This window comes from Acomys minous, assembly GCF_964271855.1.
Source record: "Acomys minous genome assembly, chromosome: 2".
Taxonomy (NCBI): Eukaryota; Metazoa; Chordata; class Mammalia; order Rodentia; family Muridae; genus Acomys; species Acomys minous.
In genome coordinates this window covers 14,784,823-14,803,776 of record NC_140484.1, presented here as the reverse complement: position 1 = coordinate 14,803,776, position 18,954 = coordinate 14,784,823, and the positions used below count along the sequence as shown (strand labels likewise).

General features: G+C 50.7%; 1 protein-coding gene across 5 annotated transcripts; it reads left to right on the top strand.

The window, feature by feature from the left end:
- Nucleotides 1-909: 909 nt before the first annotated feature.
- On the top strand, nt 910-17,932 carry PPRC1 (PPARG related coactivator 1). 5 transcript variants are annotated; one of them, XM_084773433.1, is made up of 14 exons: nt 910-1,848; nt 6,126-6,308; nt 6,880-7,026; nt 7,134-7,226; nt 7,340-10,172; nt 10,413-10,466; nt 11,510-11,567; nt 12,297-12,364; nt 13,218-13,935; nt 16,018-16,146; nt 16,248-16,314; nt 16,430-16,551; nt 17,342-17,493; nt 17,679-17,932. In XM_084773433.1, the coding sequence occupies exons 1-14, from the start codon at nt 1,696-1,698 to the stop codon at nt 17,780-17,782; spliced, it is 4,881 nt and encodes a 1,626-aa protein (XP_084629559.1). In that variant the 5' UTR covers nt 910-1,695; the 3' UTR covers nt 17,783-17,932. The 5 variants fall into 5 exon arrangements, with proteins under 5 accessions (XP_084629559.1, XP_084629560.1, XP_084629558.1 ...); XM_084773434.1 differs by having other exon boundaries at nt 12,294-12,364; nt 16,254-16,314; XM_084773432.1 differs by having other exon boundaries at nt 12,294-12,364.
- Nucleotides 17,933-18,954: the final 1,022 nt, after the last annotated feature.

The following is an 18,954-nucleotide window of genomic DNA, read 5'->3' as shown; positions in this document are numbered from 1 at the left end:
ACATGCACCAGCTGGCTAAGAATGTTCTTTAATACAGATTTAAACAGAGACATGTAGAAGAAACAAAGAAAGAAAGGAGGGAAAAAGGATTAAAGAGAAAAAGGAAAAAGTCCAGTGTGGCCAGGTGGTGGTGGCACACGCCTTTAATCCCAGCACTGGGGAGGCAGAGGCAGGAGGATCTTTGTGAGTTCGAGGCCTGGTCCACAAAGTGAGTCCAGAACAGCCAAGGCAACACAGAGAAACCCTGTCTCAAAAAACCAAAAAAAAAAAAAAAAGAAAGAAAGAAAGAAAGAAAGAAAGAAAGAAAAAAAGAGCCTGGTGTGGTGGTGCACGCCTTTAATCTCAGCACTCAGGAGGCAGAAGCAGGTGAATCTCTGTGAATTCAGGGTCATCCTGGTCTGCAGAGTGAGTTCAAGGACAGCCAGGGACATACAGAGAAGCCAGGTTATGAAAAAACAAAACAAAAAAGAATGATAATAGTTCAAGGCATCTGGGTGTGGTGGCGCACACCTTTAATCCTAGCACTCAGGGAGGCAGAGGCAGGCAGATCGCTGTGAGTTCGAGGCCATCCTGGACTACAAAGTGAGTCCAGGACAGCGAGCTTTTACAAAGAAAACCCCTGTCTCAAAAAACAAAAACAAAACAACCCCCCATCCAAAAACAAACAAACAAACAAAACCGCTCAAATCCTATGTGTGTGTATGCCGTGTGCATGCAAGTGACCCTCCTGCCCCCCCAACTCTGGTCTAAAGAGGGCATCAGATTCCCTGGAGCTGAAGTTCTTGGTGTTTGTGGGCTCCCTGACAAGGATGCTAGCTCCTCTGGAAGAGCCGCAGCAGGTCCTTATTCCTGAGCATTCTCTCCAGCCCCCTCAAATGACCTAAGGTTTTGTCATAATATTTTTATTTTATTTTATTTATTTTATATTTTTTTAAAAGCGGGAAAATATGACTAATGAATGAACAGTAAAGATAGCAATGTCATGTAAAAACATAGAAAAGGATCGTGGCTGGCGGGAGATAAGGTTCGTATTTTGAGGTTAGAATTCCATGCAGAGGAACAAAGGCAAAGAGAACACATGTCTTTGGAGGATGACACGGATTTCTGGAGCAGTAGAATGAAGCTTGGTAGAGAGACCAACGTAGGTTTTTGAGTAACTGTAGAGAAAGAGTGGGAAATGCGGTATTTTAAGAGAAAAAATTGCACTAGTGCCGCAGTATAAGATTAGGTAAGGGTTAGTGTCTAGACTGCAAGTGTCCACTTGGGGGTGCTGTTTCAAAACAGCGGCCGACTTGAAGCAAGGTGAAAGGAAAATGCAGCAGGTAGAACGTCAAACAAAGAAAAAGGTCTAACATTTGGACAAATTGACAAAAATAAAGTGATACGCAAATGGTGACTCTCTTCCTTACTACCGCATACTCAGTAACGTCGTCTCCGACAGTACCACAAAACTGAGCCCTACAATTCGTCCACAGCCCCTATCAGCCAGTCTTCCTTCAGAGACTACTAGTCCCAGAATCCCTCGAGGGAGGTCAGGGTCCTCGTCCTCTTCCAGGGTGCAAAAGTGGCTCGCTGCATGGCCTTCTGGGATTCGTAGTCTTGCAGTGTCCTTCGGGAAATGTAGTTCCCTGCCTACAATCGACTGGGCGAGGCGGCGCCGGCGATCAGAGCAGCTCTGGGTGTTCAGGGGCCAAGATGGCGGCGCGCCGGGGACGGAGAGACCGAGCCGCGCCGCCTCCGACCGGGGGTCCGGGTCCTGACCCTGGCGGTGGAGTTCGCGGCGGCGGTTGGGCGAGTCGGAGCCAAGCGCCGCATGGGGCCGTGGGCGCCGAGAGCGCCGGGGAGCAGGTGAGAGGGTGGCCGGCGGCCCGCGGCTGGCTGCAAAGCGGCGTGTGCCGGGCGGTGACACGTGGACGCCACAGGAAAGGGAGGAAGCGCTTGCGTGCCGATGCTGCGGGAGCTGGGTAGGGCTGAGAGGACCTAAGTTGTTGGTTTGGGGGTACGCCAGCAGAGGGAGGAACCCTGCGGCGATTCCTGAGAACGCCGGGGGGACAGTGTCCGGCGTCGGAAACGTGGCCCTAGCTGGGGCGTCAGGGACTCGGGGTTAGAGTTGAAGGCTAAGACTTCTTTCTAAGAATGCCGAGGAGATCTCTTCCAGCTTGGCGCCGTAGTTCCTTTTTCGGAGCACGTGGGGGGACGATTTCCCGGGAGAACTTGTCTGTCTCCCCCTCCCCCTAGGCGGCCCGGGCGCCCACGTGGGTAGGGCTTGCCGGCGGGGGCGGGGGGAGCGCGGGGCGCGGGTCCACGTGGGGGCGGGGAAGGGATGTCCACGTGGCTCCTGTCCCAGGCTGTCGGGCATCTAGTCTCCGCGCTGGAGCCGCACTGCCGGGAACTGGGTGTGTCCCAGCTGCTCCCGCCATCTCTGGCTTGTGCTGGGGACCTCCGGCCTGGAGGTAGGTAGGGGCTGCTGAAGAGAACTTTGCCCAGAGCCTTAGTAGTTTTTCGCTCTTGAACGCGCCAAACAACGCCTTCTGTCTGTCGGCAGATGGTGGACTTTTCCAGATGTTCTCATAAAGTCAGGTTGTGAAGTGAGGGTTAGAGGCTGAAGGGCTGTGGAGACATGAGTTCGTGGAGGCTTCTGTCTGACCGGCTTGGAGTGGGTTGTGAGTCACAGATAGTGGCGTTATGGTTGCCTACAATCCCTCATATGTAATTCAAGGGTCATGGGAGTGTCATTTTTACCTGGGACTAGTGTAATTTTTTTTCCTCTCACTTTTTCTCTACCATTTCTTTGGGAGGAGATAGTTAAGGCGTGCTCTGAATTCACAGACAACTGTCTGAGTTGTGTCTGTGAGGCTTTCTGCGATTTTTGATGGGGAGATGAAAAGTTGGAGGTAGTTTGAAAACCATTCACCCTTAGTTGAACATTTAATTGGCCAGGAAGAATTCTTTGTGCTGAAATTGTGTGCGTGCTGCTTGTGTCTTTTAGTTCTCCTTAAAGTGTTTTATCCAACTATTCAGTTCTGGGCTTCCAAAAAAAGTGTTGACAGAGAAGTGATCGAGGAATTAGTTGGGTTCTTGATGCAGTTTCAGCAGAGCCCTTGACAGCAACCCCCGCAGGAGGTGAAAGTTGCGTTGGGGACTTCCCAGTAATAGTAGGTCCAGCAAAACTGGTGGCGGAGAGTGACTTTGGGGGCGTGACTCATGGGATCCACCACCCTTTTCCATCAACCTTCCACATCTTTTGTGGCCAGTGCTGTTCACGTTCGTTCACCATCTGGGAGAGACAGTAGGATCCAAGATCCAGCTCTTATACAAGTCACATGGTCAGTCAACCCAGTACTTACCAAGGTGTCATATATTTAAGTACAGATGTGTTGCAAATGTGATTCCTGTTGTCTCTTAGGGAGAGACAGTTAATAATGGTGGGTGAGACAGAAGAAAAGTGCAGGCTATTTGGGATTGTGTAGTCATCAGTAATGTAACTTGGAAGAGTCTGTGAGGGAGAGACATTTTAAATCGAGACCTCCAAGACTGAACTGTGTGAAAGACTTTTATTAGAGGGGGAGAGTGAAGAACAAAGGCAAGGCTTCTGGGAAGAGAGGCCAGCCTAGCAAAAGGGTGGGATGGCGGAGGACAAGCAGAGCGGAGGCTGGAAGACCAGAACAGAAGGCATTACAAAGAGGCCAGTGCTAGGATTCCGTTGAAGGGATTTTAAAATTTTGTTTTATTTTTTGGTTCTCTGTGTAGTAGTGGCTTTTATGGAAATCACTCTGTGTACCAGGCTGGCCTCACAGAGCTCTGCCTGCCTCTGCCTCCCGAGTGCGGACAGCACCACTGTGCCTCTTGAAGGGATTTATGATGGTCCTAGGGAGTGACTAGTTACCTGTTTTCCTCTTGTTCCTCCTGGCTCAACTAGATATATATATGTATATATATATATATATATTTTTTTTTTTTTTTCCGAGACAGGGTCTCTCTGTGTAGCCTTGGCTGTCCTGGACTCACTTTGTAGACCAGGCTGGCCTCGAACTCACAGTGATCCACCTGCCTCTGCCTCCCTAGTGCTGGGACTAAAGGCGTGCGCCACCACGCCCGGCTTCAACTAGTTATATATTTTAAAATGTCTAGAAACATAAAAAAGTTTCTAGGCTTTGAGATAGGAGAATCGAGAGTTTAAGGATAGCTTTGGTTATATAGCAAGTGCAAGACCAACCTGGGCTACATGAGACTGTTTCGAAAAACTCAAAGTGGGCTTTGAATTGTGGATGAGCAGAATTGGCGTGGTTGTTGGAGTTTAAAGTGGTGGTGGCGGCGAGCTCACTTGGCCTTTGGGTGATCTTGAGGCTGTGGGAGCTATCTGTTCTACCTGGGGACGTCGAAGTGTATGGGGCAGGTCATGTAAAGGGAGCCGTATGTCTCTCGTCTCGGCCTCCAGCACCTGTAGAGAGGAGCTTTATAGAGCTGGACCGGTCTAGCCTGGTGGCTGGGCTGTAGAAAGAGGAGGTGGGGCGATTAGAGATGCAGGCTACTTGCTTGCTGAGCCGGCACTATGCAGCTTCTAGTTGTAATTACAGGATCGGGAAGACCTGGACGGGAGGGGTTAGTCCTTAAACCTGCTGCCTTTTCACTTCTGTCTCTGGGCCTAGACTCCCTAAAGTGTCCCTAAGCCAGCCTTTCCTCTCTTTGGGCTCTGCAGCTCCAGCTCTTAAAAGGAGCAGGTGTGTGGAGGGATATGGTCATACCTGTTGCTCTTTCTTCTGGAGGAGTCCAAGTGCTCCATTTCGTCCGCTTTGCTGCCAAAGGCAGTCTGGTTTGTTTGCTTGTTTGTTTGTCTCCCCTCTCAGGCTTTTACACCACGCTTCCAAGAGCAGATGTGCATAGCTGGGGCTCTGGCCTCACCAGTTCCATTTTGGGCCTTGCCCATGCCCTGCCTATGACACTTGACAGGTCTGGGCGGGTCCTGCTTCATGACAAAGCTGAAGATACTGCTAGTTTACACAGGGGTGGGAGGCGGGGCCTCTGCCTGTGGAATCAAGCTTTCTCTTTAAGAGACTTCCTTTAAACTACCATTGACATGTTGTAGCTCCCCAGTGAGCCTAGAGGTGGGGCTCAGTTATAGCATCTTAGAGTGGGTTTAGTCTCCAGCACCAAAGTAGAAAGGGGAGTGTGAATATTGGTTGTATAGAAGATATGTATATAGTTCTGACTGGCCTGGCATATGCCTTAACCAAGTGCTGGGATTAAAAGCTTGTATCGCCACTTTTGTTTGCATTAAAGGTTTAAGGCATTACAGTGGGTGTGGTGGTGGCTAGGGGCCCTTGTGTACCACTGGGTGTGTGGACAGAGTACAACTGGAAGGAATCAGTCCGCTCTGCCTTGTGAGTTCAGAGGACTGAACTGAGAAGCTGAGCCATTGCTGTGGCCCAGGGTTATGTTCTGTGATTGACAGGGTAGGCAGGCTGTGATGGTCAGGAAATTAAAAGGTTGAGAAGGATGTTGGAGCTGTAGCAATTGGATACCAGCTTGGGCTAGGGAAGCCCAAGACCTTGAAAGAAGGGAGGATTGGAGCTCTGTACAAAGCAGAGGCCTAGGGTGGCTCATTGTTTGTCATGTGTTTGGAGCTTACCTGTCTCCTGGTTGACCATTTTCTTTGATATGCCCCTCCATCTGGTACTTTTCTACTGAGAGTGATGATGACCACTGCTACTTATATCTGTCTGTCTGTCTGTCTATCTGTTCATTTATTTTGAAACAGGGTTCTCTGTTTAGTCCTGGCTGTGCTGGAATTCACTCTGTAGACCACTCTAGCCTTGAGCTCAGAGATCTGCCTGTCTCTGCCTTCCCAGTGTTGGAATTAAAGGTGTGTGTCACCACCGCCCAGCAGCAGATGACTTCTGTTTTTTCCTTTTGGTTTTCCAAGACAGGGTTTCTCTGTATAGCCTTGGCTGTCCTAGCCCAGGCTGGCCTTGAATTGGCAGAGCTGCCTGCCTCTGCCTCCCTAGTGCTGGGATTAAAGTCGTGCACCACCACACCCGGCTAGATACCTGGTTTTAATGGAGTTATCAGTTAGTTGCCCTCCAGAAGACTTGGGTCTTTCTGACTCACCTTTTTTTTTGCCTTAGGTCCGTGAGGAGGGGGAAGACTCTAGCTTTGCAAACCTTTCTCGGCTGGGCCCATCTCTGAGGGAGAAAGACCTGGAAATGGAGGAGCTGATGCTACAAGATGAGACACTATTGGAGACCATGCAGAGCTACATGGATGCCTCCCTCATATCCCTTATTGAGGATTTTGGGAGTCTTGGAGAGGTGAGCTGGGGCAGGGCTTGGAGTTCTTCACGCAGGATCCACTTCGCATGGTGTCTTCTGTCTTGAATCTTTGGAGTTGTTTTAGATAGGGCTTTGTTATCTCGGGTCCTTGGCCTCTTGGATGGTCAACCTACATCCTTGAAAGCTGTGTTTTGTGTGGTGGTGGAGTTAGACTGCAGATTGTCAGAGTATGGCTCATGAAGGATACCTTCATCTTGGACTATGGTCCAGAGCTTACTCTCCTTTCAGGGTCTCTGACCTACGTTACATGTCTAGGAGCTTCTGTCACTGCTTTTGAGTCTAGTGCAAGATGGTTTCTGGAGCATCGTCCACCTCATTTGAATGTACAAGTGTGAAGCCCAGGCTTCCAACTCAATCTAACAGGTCCTTGCTAGCGCCCGAGTTGGTCAGTAGTAAAGACTGGCGCCCATGCTTGCTCTCATCCAGGTCCTTCCTGCTGTCAGATTAAGTTGAGTGAGTCTGGGAGATGAGTTCTCTTGGCACTTAGTTTTTTTCGTGGCCTAAAAGGTTATTAGAGATCTTGTGGGGGCCTCTTGTCTTTCTGGAGCAGAGCAGGTTATCTCTGGAGGACCAGAATGAAATGTCGCTGCTCACCGCTCTGACGGAGATCTTGGACAATGCAGATTCTGAGAACCTGTCTCCGTTTGACAGCATTCCCGATTCAGAGCTACTTGCCTCTCCTCGGGAGAGCTCCTCTGTGAGTATGGGATGGGAGAGGGGCAGAGGGCCCAAGGTTACAACCATATCTGTGAGCCTGGTCATACAGATCTGCACAGACTGATTTGGGGTCTCTCTTCCTCATAGTTGCACAAGCTACTCAGTCTCTCTCGGACACCCCCAGAACGTGACCTCATCACCCCAATCGACCCTTTGGGGCCCAGCACAGGCAGTAGTAGGGTAAGCCTGATGTGGGGACCCTCTGGAGCTTGCAGATGGGGAAGACAGATAGCTAGGGTTGGTTTGGAAAGCACTTGAGGAATCTCTCCTGAGTTTGCTCTTCTCTCCTGCAGGTTGAGATGTCCCTTGCAGATTCTCCTTGGGACTTGTCTCCACCTCCTTTCTTGGAGACTTCTTCCCCTAAGCTGCCTAGCTGGAGACTCTCAAGAGCAAGACCTCGATGGGGTCAGTCCCCTCCTCCCCAACAGCGCAGTGATGGAGAGGAGGAGGAAGAGGTCGCCAGCTTCAGTGGTCCGATACCTGCTGGGGAACTCGACAACTCAGTGAACAGCTTGGACTTCCCCATGCACCTGGCATGCCCTGAGGAAGAAGACAGGTCAACAGCAGCAAAGATGACAATGCCAGCGTCTGGTGATGAGAGCATCTCCTCATTGAGTGAACTAGTACGGGCCATGCATCCATACTGCTTGCCCAGCCTCACCCACTTGGCATCGCTTGAGGGTGAGCTTCAGGAACAGGCTGAAGATTTGACGCTGCCTGAGGGTTGTGTGGTGCTGGAGATTGTGGGCCAGGCAGCCACAGCTGGCGATGACCTGGAGATCCCAGTTGTGGTGCGGCAGATTCCTTCTGGGTCGCAGTCTATGCTCCTGGACGAGTCAGGAGGGCCCAGTCCTGCCTTGCAGCTACTCATGCCCACCGTGGAGTCCGGGACAGAAGCTGCTGTGCCTGAGGTTGCCCCTTGCCCTGATCAAGAGTTATCTCTGACCTCTGCCTGTTTATTGGAGCCCAAGGAAATCGTAGAGTCATTGGCACCGAAGGAGCCTCAGAACCCACTGGCCAGTGCAGTTCAGGGTTCTCAGAGAGTTCCCAGAAAGGGCAGGAAGAAAAAGAACAAGGAGCAGCCAGCAGCCTCTTTGGAAGGCTACACCAGGAAGCTGAGGTCATCTTCTCGTGGACAGTCTACTGTGACCACAGAGGGGAGCTCTCAGGCAGGCAACGTACAGAAACAGCCTCAGGAAGAACTTCGGAGAAACACTGGGGCTCCTCAGAGCAGGGGGAAGCCACGTGCTTGGGCTCGGGCATGGGCCGCTGCCTTGGAGAAGACTGGGTCGGAGGACTTGGAGAGAAGTGCAGGACTAGATGGCAGTCCTACTGAAGAGGATGCTCTAGATCTCGGTCCTACGCTGGTGGAGACAGGCCGAGCCGAGCTGCCGTTAAACCACTCTGCCCAGGCTGCCGCTATGCCGCTTGACTCTGTTGAAACTGGCTCCACTCAGGGCCGTGCTGTAGCTGATGCTAAACCTGTTGACCAGGTTTCCCCTAGAGCAGAGCTGGCTGGTCCTCTACCAGTAGGCCCAGTGTTAACTGGCCCAGTCCTGACTGATGGGACAGGAATTGAACCTGTAGTGGCTAGTCCCATTTCAGGTAACTTGTCTCCAACTAATGCTCTTCCAGCTAACACAGCACCAGCTGACCCTGTCCCAAATGACCAGGCTCCAGTTGATCCTGTGCTAGTTAAGACCAGACCCACTGACCCCAGACGTGCAGCAGCAGCAGCAGCAGCAGCTCAGAGGAGCCGCCCGCCCCTGGAGTCCTCAGACCGTCTGAAAGGCATCACTACTGGAGTCAAGGATGCTGTAGGTTCTACAACCCAGGAAGCCAGACCTCGGCCTCTCAGCCTGTCTGAGTACCGTCAGCGAAGGCAGCAACGGCAAGCAGAGGCAGAAGACAGGAATTCTCAGCCCCCAGCCAGCAAGTGGCCTAGTCTCCCAGAGACCCCCAAAGGGCTGGCAGATATTCCTTGTCTTGTTCTGCCAGCACCAGCCAAGAAGACAGCTCCACAGAGAAACTCTGTAGTTACGCCAGAGACTTGTTCTGTGTCTGTGGGTTCCAGCCCTGCTTCCCCTAGCCCTGAGCCGTCTGTAAGCAAACTTACAGTTTCCACTCACTCTGAACAGTTGCCGTCTCATGAGATGCCACTTCCAGCTAGACCACCCCCTCCCACCCTGCAGTCTGTATCTGCTGCTGGGCCCATCCCTCCCACAGTGCCCACTCCTTTGCCTTTTCCTCCAGGCATACCTCCTCTGCTTTCTCTTCCTTCAAGTGGCCATGGAGTCCCCAGTCTGCCCCCACCTCCCTTGCAACCTGCTGGACTTCCAGTGTCAGTGAGACAAATTCCACCTGAACCCTATACTCACTACACCCCTGTGCCACCCTGGCCTTGTTATCCCTCTGTGTCCCCATCTGGCTATTCTTGTCTGCCCCCACCACCAACGATGCCCATGGTGTCTGGTACTCCTGGTACCTATGCTGTACCCCCAACTTGCAATGTGCCTTGGGTACCCGCCCCTGCACCAGTTTCACCTTACAGCTCCAGCTGTGCCTATGGGCCCCTAGGGTGGGGTCCAGGGCCGCAACAGCCTCCGTTCTGGTCTACTGTTTCTCCACCTCCATTGTCTTCTGCCTCTACTGGAAGAGTTATTCCCCCATCCAATATGGAGCCCGGTAGTAATCCAGCTGGGTCTCCTGAAGATGTGCTTCCTGTGCCAGTGTCTCCTTCCTTGAGTTCTGGGCCAGCCAGCCCCTTAGCTCCACCAGTAGAGCCTACAAAGCCGGAGGTCCAGCCAGTGCCTGTATCTCCCCAACCGAAACACAAAGTGTCCACCCTGGTACAAAGTCCCCAGATGAAGACTCCACCAAGTCTGTCTGCTGAGTGCGTAGCTACTGGGGAGTCTGCACCAGAGAGGCTAAAGCCTGAGGCCCAGGAGAGCAGACCAAGGGAGAAGCCCCTCCCCACGGCCAACAAGGCCGTTCCCATAGCAAGGCAGAGCACTGTGGCAAAGCTGCCTGCAGCCCATCCAGCCCGTCTGAGGAAGCTCTCCTTCCTGCCCCCGCCATGTACTCAGGGTCCTGAGGACGTGGTCCAGGCATTCATCAGTGAGATTGGTAAGTGGCGATGCAGTCCGTACAAGAAAGGTGTAGGGGTTGGCTGGAAGCCTTGCCCACAGGGCAGAAGGAATACATACATGCACAAGGCTGCGCTTTGTTGGATTTCTTTGGAGCGGTCTTGAGATAGGGATTGGAGTCCTTGCTGTGTGCTGCTCCCTTGGTCCACTCATTTTGGTGGGCAGGGAGGCATGTAAAGGGGATGGGGGCGACTTTAGTCTGTGTTCTTTCCCTTCACAGGAATTGAAGCATCAGACCTGTCTAGTCTGTTGGAGCAGTTTGAGAAATCAGAAGGTGAGGAAACCTAGGTAGTTTTGTTCAACTCTTGCTTTTGTTTACGCATCCTTTGGGTTTAGCCTTGCAGTAGCTTCAACTGGGGTAAAGAAAGGGTAGAGGGCAGCCCCAACTACCAGAAGAAGAGACAGCATTTCACCTGGGAGAGAAGTCTAAGCCAGGGTGATGATGGTGTAGCCTAAGTAATTAAGCGAGTAAATCAGGGGAGGACACAGGAGGTGGGGTTGGATGGGGACGTCCTCTCCAGGGAAGCAACTCTTGAGCTGAGCTTTGAGAGGCAGGTTTCATACTCTCTATGTCGTATATAAGGCAGAAAGAAAGGTGTTGGGTTATTCCTACAAGGTAGATGCATTTGGAGCTGGGCAGTGGTGGCACACGCCTTTAGTCCCAGCACTAACGAGGCAGAGGCATCTGGAACTCTTGAGTTTGAGGCCAGCCTGGTCTACAGAGCGAGTTCCAGGACAGCCAGGGCGACACAGAAATCCTGTCTCAAAATCAACAGAAAATTCTTTTGGAAGACAGTGCGGAGCCTGACTTGGCTCCTGACAAGGCCCAGTGCTAGGTGCTGTGGCGGTTCCTGTGGTATAGCTGGGGCAGAGAACCTGCACAGGTGACACTGGAGTTGGTAGCAGGTGTTTGTAGTCCATGGTAGAGTATAAACAGTGAGGCAGGAAGGCTCTGTCTTAGAGATGTGCTTTCACGGGAGAACTGTGCTCAGCCTGCGCCAGGGACCTGGATTCATTGCAGGACAAGTCTGAGGTCAAGTGTGGTGTTTAAGCCCAGCACTGAGAAGTAGATTTCTGAGCTCAAGGCCAGCCTGGTTTTAATGGTAAGTTTCAGGCCTGCTGGACTAGTGACCCTGTTTCAATTTATGGCTTGGAAATTAGTTAGGCAGACCATGTTGGACCTCGAGACTCTAGGAGCTCAATGGGGGTATGTAGGCAAAGCTGGCTCATTCTTTTCCTGGGTGTCAGGATGCACTTCTATGCCACCTCAGTTTGGAACAACTGGTTGGGCTTTTAACTAATATGGTTTCTTTACAGCCAAAAAGGAGTGTCCTCTCGCGGCTCCTGCTGACAGCTTGGCTGTAGGAAACTCAGGGTAAGTATGGAGATGTGAACGAGTTACCCTACAGCTGTTGGTCAGCAGCCGGCCAGCACTCCAGGACTTCCAACTGGACACCTTTGTGACAGGGATGTTCGTCGACTCTAGTGTTTACCGCCAGTTTCCTGTCCCCTTCTCTGTTAATGTCAGACCCTGTCTTGGGTGATGAGTGGGGGAGGGTATGTACTGTCAGGAATTCCAAATGCCTTGGAGGTGCCTCTTATTCTTCGGGATTTCTTCCCTTCTGTTATTAGACTTCAGGCTTGTTCAGTGCTGATGATGAGGTCCCTTAAGGCAGGGGGAAAATAGCTGGGGCTTTCCCTAGCTCTTTGGAAGGCATAGATAGGCACCTGCACCCCTTTACTTTCCAGCATTTTAACGAGAGGCCTCTTTTTCACATTCCTGAACTGCTAAGCATGTTTTGACCCTGGTTTCGGTTAGATTTGAGCCTGGTGGGCAAGGGTCCTGATTGGAGGAGGGGGTGGGGTGGGGGTGCGCAGGGTCATTTCGAAGGCCTAGCCAGCCAGCCTCCTGAAATTTGGCAGAATGGAACAGGCCCAATTGACAGCTTGATCATTAAGTCCCTTCTGTGCTAGAAGACCATGGGGGCAGTGGAGGCATGCAGTTTATCTTTCTACATACAGCTTTCATTGCTTTTTGAGGAAAGCAGATGTATAAGATATTGAGGCAATGAACCAGGCTTTCCCTTTTCCCCCCTGCCAGCAGCATTGACACTCCCCAGGAGAAGAGACCCCTAGACCGGTTACAAGCCCCAGAACTGGCCAACGTGGCAGGTGGGTTCAGGTTGAACTCTGGCTCTTAGTGTGGACAGCACATATGCAGCACCTGCTGTACATCAAGTGTGTGTAGGCAGTGGGGTACAGTATCTGATCTCCGTTTTTTGTGTTCATGGTCAAGGGGCGATGTGTAAACAAACAAGCCTGTGGATTATCCGAGGTGATGTATTCAGTAGGACGTGAGGGGGCAGTAAGGGGAGGGTTGTATGGAGCCGTCTCTCTAAGCTAAGGCTCGACAACAGTCACTGCTGTCAGTCAGATGGTAGCATTTAGGGGACGAACGGAGCACTCTGAGCAGCAGAAGCAGCTGGCTGTGAGGTTCTGCAGCTCTGTGAGTGGTTTGGTTTGACCCAGAGGGTAGAGGCTGATTAGGATAGTGAATAGATGGAAAACCAGAGTTAAGGCTAGAGTGATTAAACAAGAGGTCAAGTTATGGGGATTTAAGCTCTTGAATTTCATCGTGTCTGTTTATTGTTGAAAAAGCATTTTCACATTGGTTTTTGGATGGTTTGTCTAGCAGGAATCTGGATAACTGCAATGGATCCAGAATGGAAGTGGGAAGTCTGTAGTACTAGTCTAGGCACGGTGAACCTAGACATTAGGTGATGCCAGGTGGAGGGGCGGCGTTAAGCATGAAAGCGATTGGGTAAATTAGATGGACCCTGGTCACTAGGTAGGTTCAGGTGGCTGACCGTAGATACGGATCTCTTGTGGTTAAAGTGTGGGCGCAGTTGGGCTGGTGTCGATGTTCAGTGTACTCTGAGAAGTGGGCTCTCGAGCCCAGATACAGAGAATCTGGAGTAGAGAACTGGATCTCACCCTGCTATCTCCATCCTCCCTCCCCCCACAGGGCTCACCCCTCCAGCCACCCCTCCCCACCAATTATGGAAACCCCTGGCTGCTGTCTCACTGTTGGCCAAAGCCAAATCTCCTAAATCTACTGCCCAGGAGGGAACTCTGAAGCCTGAAGGAGTTACAGAGGCCAGACATCCAGCTGCAGCCTGCCTCCAAGAAGGGGTCCATGGCCCTAGTCCAGTCCACGTGGGCTCTGGGGACCATGACTATTGTGTCCGAAGCAGGACACCCCCCAAAAAGATGCCTGCCCTAGTCATTCCAGAGGTGGGCTCCCGATGGAATGTCAAGCGCCATCAGGACATCACCATCAAACCTGTCTTGTCATTGGGCCCAGCTGCTCCCCTACTTTCATGCACAACTACTTTCCAGGAGCCACTTGATGACAGGACTAGCAATGAGCAGGCAGATCCTTCAGCACCCTGTCTTGCCCCATCCACCTTGCTGTCTCCTGAGGCCTCACCCTGCCGGAGTGACATGAGCACTAGGACTCCCTCTGAGCCCCCAGGCAAGCAGAGGGCAATGCGCTGCTACCGGAAAGCCTGCAGATCGGTCAGCCCCCCAAGTCGGGCCTGGCCGGGCCGCCGTGGCCGCAGCAGCCGGTCTGTCAGCTCTGGGTCCAACCGGACCAGTGAAGCATCCTCATCCTCATCGGTGTCTTCCTCATCCCGGTCCCGGTCCAGGTCCCTCTCCCCCCCACACAAGAGGTGGCGAAGGTGAGCTTTGATGGCCTGTTAGAGTCTTTCCACTTCAGAGGCTCATGAACTCTCTTTGGTGCTTTACTTTGAAAAGGTTATGGCTTAACTCATGTCCTTTTGGTCACTATGGCTGAAGGTTTCTGTCTTTGGCTTTTGTCTTCCTTTTTGTGGATTCTTGAGGCAAGCTGTGGGATTATCCTATGTTGGAGTCTGGGATATTCCTGTAGTTTTCCTGCTTCCTTGAGATGTGCCTTGGGTAGACTTGTTAGAGTTCGCTCTTGGCTGTGATTATTTCATGTTACTATCATCAGTGCTTAGACATGGAATTTTCTTGGTATCAGTACAGGGTAGTGGGTTACCCTTAGTGCTGGTGAGATGGCTCAGTAGGTAGGTAACACCGCGTGCTACTAAGCTGGGTGACCTGAGTGTGATCCTGGGCCACATGGTGGAATGAGAAACAATTCTTTTCTTTGCTTGCTTGTTTGTTTGTTTGTTTGTTTGTTTTTCCGAGGCAGGGTTTCTCTGTGTAGCCTCTGCTGTCCTGGACTAACTTTGTTGACCAGGCTGTCCTCAAACTCAGTGCTCCACCTGCCTCTGCCTCCCATGTGTTGGTATTAAAGGCGTGCACCACCACGCCTGGGGAGAAACAATTCTTTTTTTTAAACAAGAGCACAAATCCACTTTTATTATTATTCCAATAATAACTTTATTATTATATATTTATTATTTTAATTAATTTAAATCCAGGAAGGGTATAGCATCACACATTGACGGATTCTGTGTCAATGGCCTTCGCAGGAAGGTTGCTTCGGAATTTGGCACGAACCATGCCAATGGAGAAACAATTCTTGAAAAACTGTCCTGACATCTATGCATGTTGTAGTGTATACACACACACACACACACACACACACACACACACACACACACACACGACAAATAAATGTAGAAAAAGGAAAAGATTTCCTATGGGGTGGTGCTGGGGCAGTAGCTCAGTTGAGTGCCTGGTAGCAGGCATGAAGCCCCGGATTTGAGTCCCAGCACCATGTAAACTAGACTTGTGTTGCATGTCTACAATACTGAGGATGTGGAGGCCAAAGGATAACAAGCTAAATTCACCTGAGCTACATAAAGATTTGGGGGAAAGTCTGGGATACATGAAACACTGTCTCAAAAATAAATGAAGTGTTTCAGCACTGAAGCCTATCTTCAGAAATGGCTCTCATCTTGGTGACAGTTTTTTTTAAAAGATTTATTTATTTGTTATGTATACAGTTTGCCTACATGTACACCTGCACAGCAGAAGATCTCATTATAGATAGTTGTGAGCCGCCATGTGGTTGCTGGGAATTAAACTCAGCCAGCGCTCTTAACCTCTGAGTCATCTCTCCAGCTCAGTGACAGTATTTCTTTTAGATACGGTAGGATAGGTAGAGGCCAGACTCTGGTACCCACTCCAGCACTGTGGATAGAGTAGTTGCCAAAGGTAGTGTGAGCTAGCCCCCCCCATCTCCTTGCTCTCCCTGAATTTCCTTTCTGTTTCTGATTTGTTGGTGGAAAACATGCTGTAATTAAAGCTCAGTAGTTACAGAGCTGTGTTGAGTATGTGGAAGGCCTGGGTATAATCCTCAATACCAGGGGAAAGAGCTGTGCATGCCGGGCATGGCAGCAGAATCCCAGGCCTGGCAAAGCAGAGACAGGAGAAGTACACATTCAAGTGTGGCTTGGGCCAGGCGGTGGTGCCACATGCCTTTAATCCTGGCAGAGGCAGGTAGATCGCTGTGAGTTCGAGGCCAGCCTGCTCTACAAAGCAAGCCCAGAACAGCCAAGGCTACACAGAGAAACTTTGTCTCGAAAAACCCTAACCCTAACCCTGAGACCCCATCTCAAAGAAAGGGTAATAAAAGAGTCATGTAAATCTGTAGTGCTGCTTGATGTTCTAAAATGTTGTGAAGGGTCTCCCCTTTGCTGTCTGTGAAGGAAACCTCAAGTTCTTCTGCTCTGTTTGGTCTGGAGCTTCCTGACATGGAGGCAGGTCAGCCTGGCTGAGGTCGTGGAACATACTGCACCATTCCTGTCATCCCTCTGCATTTATTCCAGGTCCAGCTGCAGTTCCTCTGGACGGTCCAGAAGGTGTTCATCCTCTTCTTCCTCTTCCTCATCCTCATCCTCCAGTTCCAGAAGCCGATCTCCCTCCCTGTCCCCTCACAGAAGTGACCGGAGGCACCGGTGAGCTTGAGCTTGTTTGAGAGCATCTAGGAAGCAGGGCAGGTGCCTTCGATGTCTGAGTCTTGCCTTGTGTCTGTGGCTGATGGTGCCTCTCTTGTCAGGTACAGCTCTTACCGTTCAAATGACCATTACCAAAGGCAGAGAGTGCTGCAGAAGGAGCGTGCAATAGTGAGTAGGAAGGCAGCTCCTGGGGGTGAGGAGGGCCTTACCCTGTGCCCTGAGCTCAGAATCATCAAGAGTCGCAGCTCTGGTTCATAGCGGCACGTTTCCTTTCTCCACATAGGAAGAAAGAAGGGTAGTCTTCATTGGGAAGATTCCTGGCCGGATGACTCGGTCAGAGCTGAAACAGAGGTTCTCTGTTTTTGGAGAGATTGAGGAGTGCACCATTCATTTTCGTGTCCAAGGGTAAGGTTTTCTTTGTTTCTTGAGATAGGCTTTCTTGTAGCCCTAGCTGTATGGAACTTACTCTGTAGAGCAGGCTCAGGGATCTGCCTCTGCCTCCCAAGTGCTGGAGTTAAAGGTGTGCGCCACCACAGCCCAATTGCAAGGGTAAGTCTTAAAGTTTGGATGTTCTTTTGTTAAGTTCTTTTTTTGTTTTTATTTTTGAAACATCTGTGTAGCCTTGGCTGTCCTGGAACTCTCTGTAGACCAGACTGGCCTCAAACTCACAGAGATCCACCTGCCTCTGCCTGAGTCTGGGATTAAAAGTGTGCGCCATCACACCTGGTTCTGTTAAATTCTTTTATTTTATTTTATTTTAAGATTTATTTATTTATTGGTTTTTCAAGGCAGGATTTCTCTGTGTAGCCCTAGCTGTCCTGAACTGGGTTTGTAGACCAGGCTGGCCTCAAACTCACATCTATCCACCTGCCTCTGCCTCCCAAGTGCTGGGATTAAAGGTGTGCACCACCATGCCTGGTCTTATTTATTTATTTATTTAATGTAATGTATAAGAGTGCACTATCTGCATTAACATCTGCTGGGAATTGAACTCAGGACCTCTGGAAGAGCCATCTCTCCAGCCCCTCTGTTAAATTCTTATACCTGTGTTCTGTTGTGCTAGGCTGAGTGGGGTCACCTTCGTTTTTATAATCAGAGGGCTGGCCATAGGGGAAATGAAAAGGTGCACCTCTGTATCCTGGGGTGCTGAATCTACTCCATGGCCTCTGCCCAAATGGCTCATTCTCCCCACTAGTGACAACTATGGTTTCGTCACTTACCGCTATGCTGAAGAGGCGTTTGCAGCCATTGAGAGTGGCCACAAGCTGCGGCAGGCGGACGAGCAGCCCTTTGACCTCTGCTTCGGGGGCCGCAGGCAGTTCTGCAAGAGGAGTTACTCTGACCTCGGTGAGTGATGGAGGGTGATGGGAAGGAAAGCTAGCCTCTGACGCAGGAAGAACCTAGCGGGGAGGCGCTCCCACAGCTCTTCACAAGCAGCGCAGGCTTGCTCCATCCATGCTTGCATGGGCTGGCTCCCTGGGCTCGAGAAGTACAGTTTAAGACTAAATGCTTGCCCCTCTCTGTTTCTGTAGACTCCAACCGGGAAGACTTCGACCCTGCCCCTGTAAAGAGCAAATTCGACTCTCTTGACTTTGATACATTGTTGAAACAGGCCCAGAAGAACCTGAGGAGGTAACCCTGGGCGCTCCTCCCCTCCCATTTGTTCTAGAGGTGCCCAACCTCTTCTCATCCCCTCCCCCACTCCAGGGGAGAGAGCTGCTAGTGTGGAAATGACTGTTTTATAAGGAAATGGAAAAAAGTTAAATAAAAATGTGTTAAATCTGGATTTTTAGGTGGTATTTGTTTTTTTTAATAACAGGTATTGAATAAGTTAACATGCATTTGTATGTACGCTGGGTCTGAGGGGACCGTCTAATAAACACGAACTTAGAACTCCTTGCTTTGTGCTTCTTTCTATGTATTGGTGTCAAGTGCACACAGTATCTAGTATCTGTGGACACATTAGGGCCGCGCTTACCTTAACTGAGGTCCCAGGACCCCTCTGCTGGGGAGGTGTAAAATCACATTGGCTTTAATTTGGCTGCTCATGTAAAATAAGTCAAAGTGGGGGGCACACTTTATTTGTTTGTTTTTTGGTTTTTCTAGACAAGGTTTCTCTGTATCCTTGGCTGTTCTGGAACTTGCTCTGTATTCCAGGCTCGCCTTTAACTCACAGAGAGCCACCTGCCTCTGCCTCCCAAATGCCGGGATTAAAGGCGTGTGACACCACTGCCTGGCCCTTTTTCCTTTTTTTGAGTTGTGTGTGGAGGTGTAAACCAGAGATTCCTGTCAATTGTCCTGTTTTTTGCTTTGTTTTTGTTTGCTTGAGGCAAGGTTTCCCTGTGTATCCTTGGCTGTCCTAGAACTGACTCTCTAGGCCAGAGTGGCCTTGAGCTCAAGAGATCCTCTGCCTCTCCAGTGCTGGGATTAAAGGTGTGTGCTGGGGCTGGGCGTGGTGGCAGCATTTTGGAGGCAGAGGCAAGCAGATTGCTCTGAATTTGAGGCCAGCCTGGTCTACAAAGTGTCTAGGACAGCCAAGGCTACACAGAGAAACCCTGTCTCAAAAACCCAATAAATAAATTAATTAAATAAATAAAAGTGTGTGCTGGGGATTAAAGTTTATGCTGCCACCCTGTGACCAGTTCTTGCACTCTAGCTGTGCTGGGACTTGGTATGTGGGCCCTGCTGGCCTTGAGCTCATTACACTGATCGGCTTCTGCTAAGACTGAAGATGAGTGAGGCAGGCATGGTGTCACCAATCCCGTCACCCACCCACCCCAGGGTTTCTCTGTTTAACCCTGGCTGTCC

Bases quoted from the DNA above. Each gene is read 5' to 3' on its own strand.
- PPRC1 (XM_084773432.1), top strand. From the start codon at position 1,696: ATGGCGGCGCGCCGGGGACGGAGAGACCGAGCCGCGCCGCCTCCGACC. The intron at 6,309-6,879 runs GTGAGCTGGGGC...TTTCTGGAGCAG, and splicing joins ATTTTGGGAGTCTTGGAGAG to AGCAGGTTATCTCTGGAGGA. The intron at 13,936-16,017 runs GTGAGCTTTGAT...CATTTATTCCAG, and splicing joins CCACACAAGAGGTGGCGAAG to GTCCAGCTGCAGTTCCTCTG.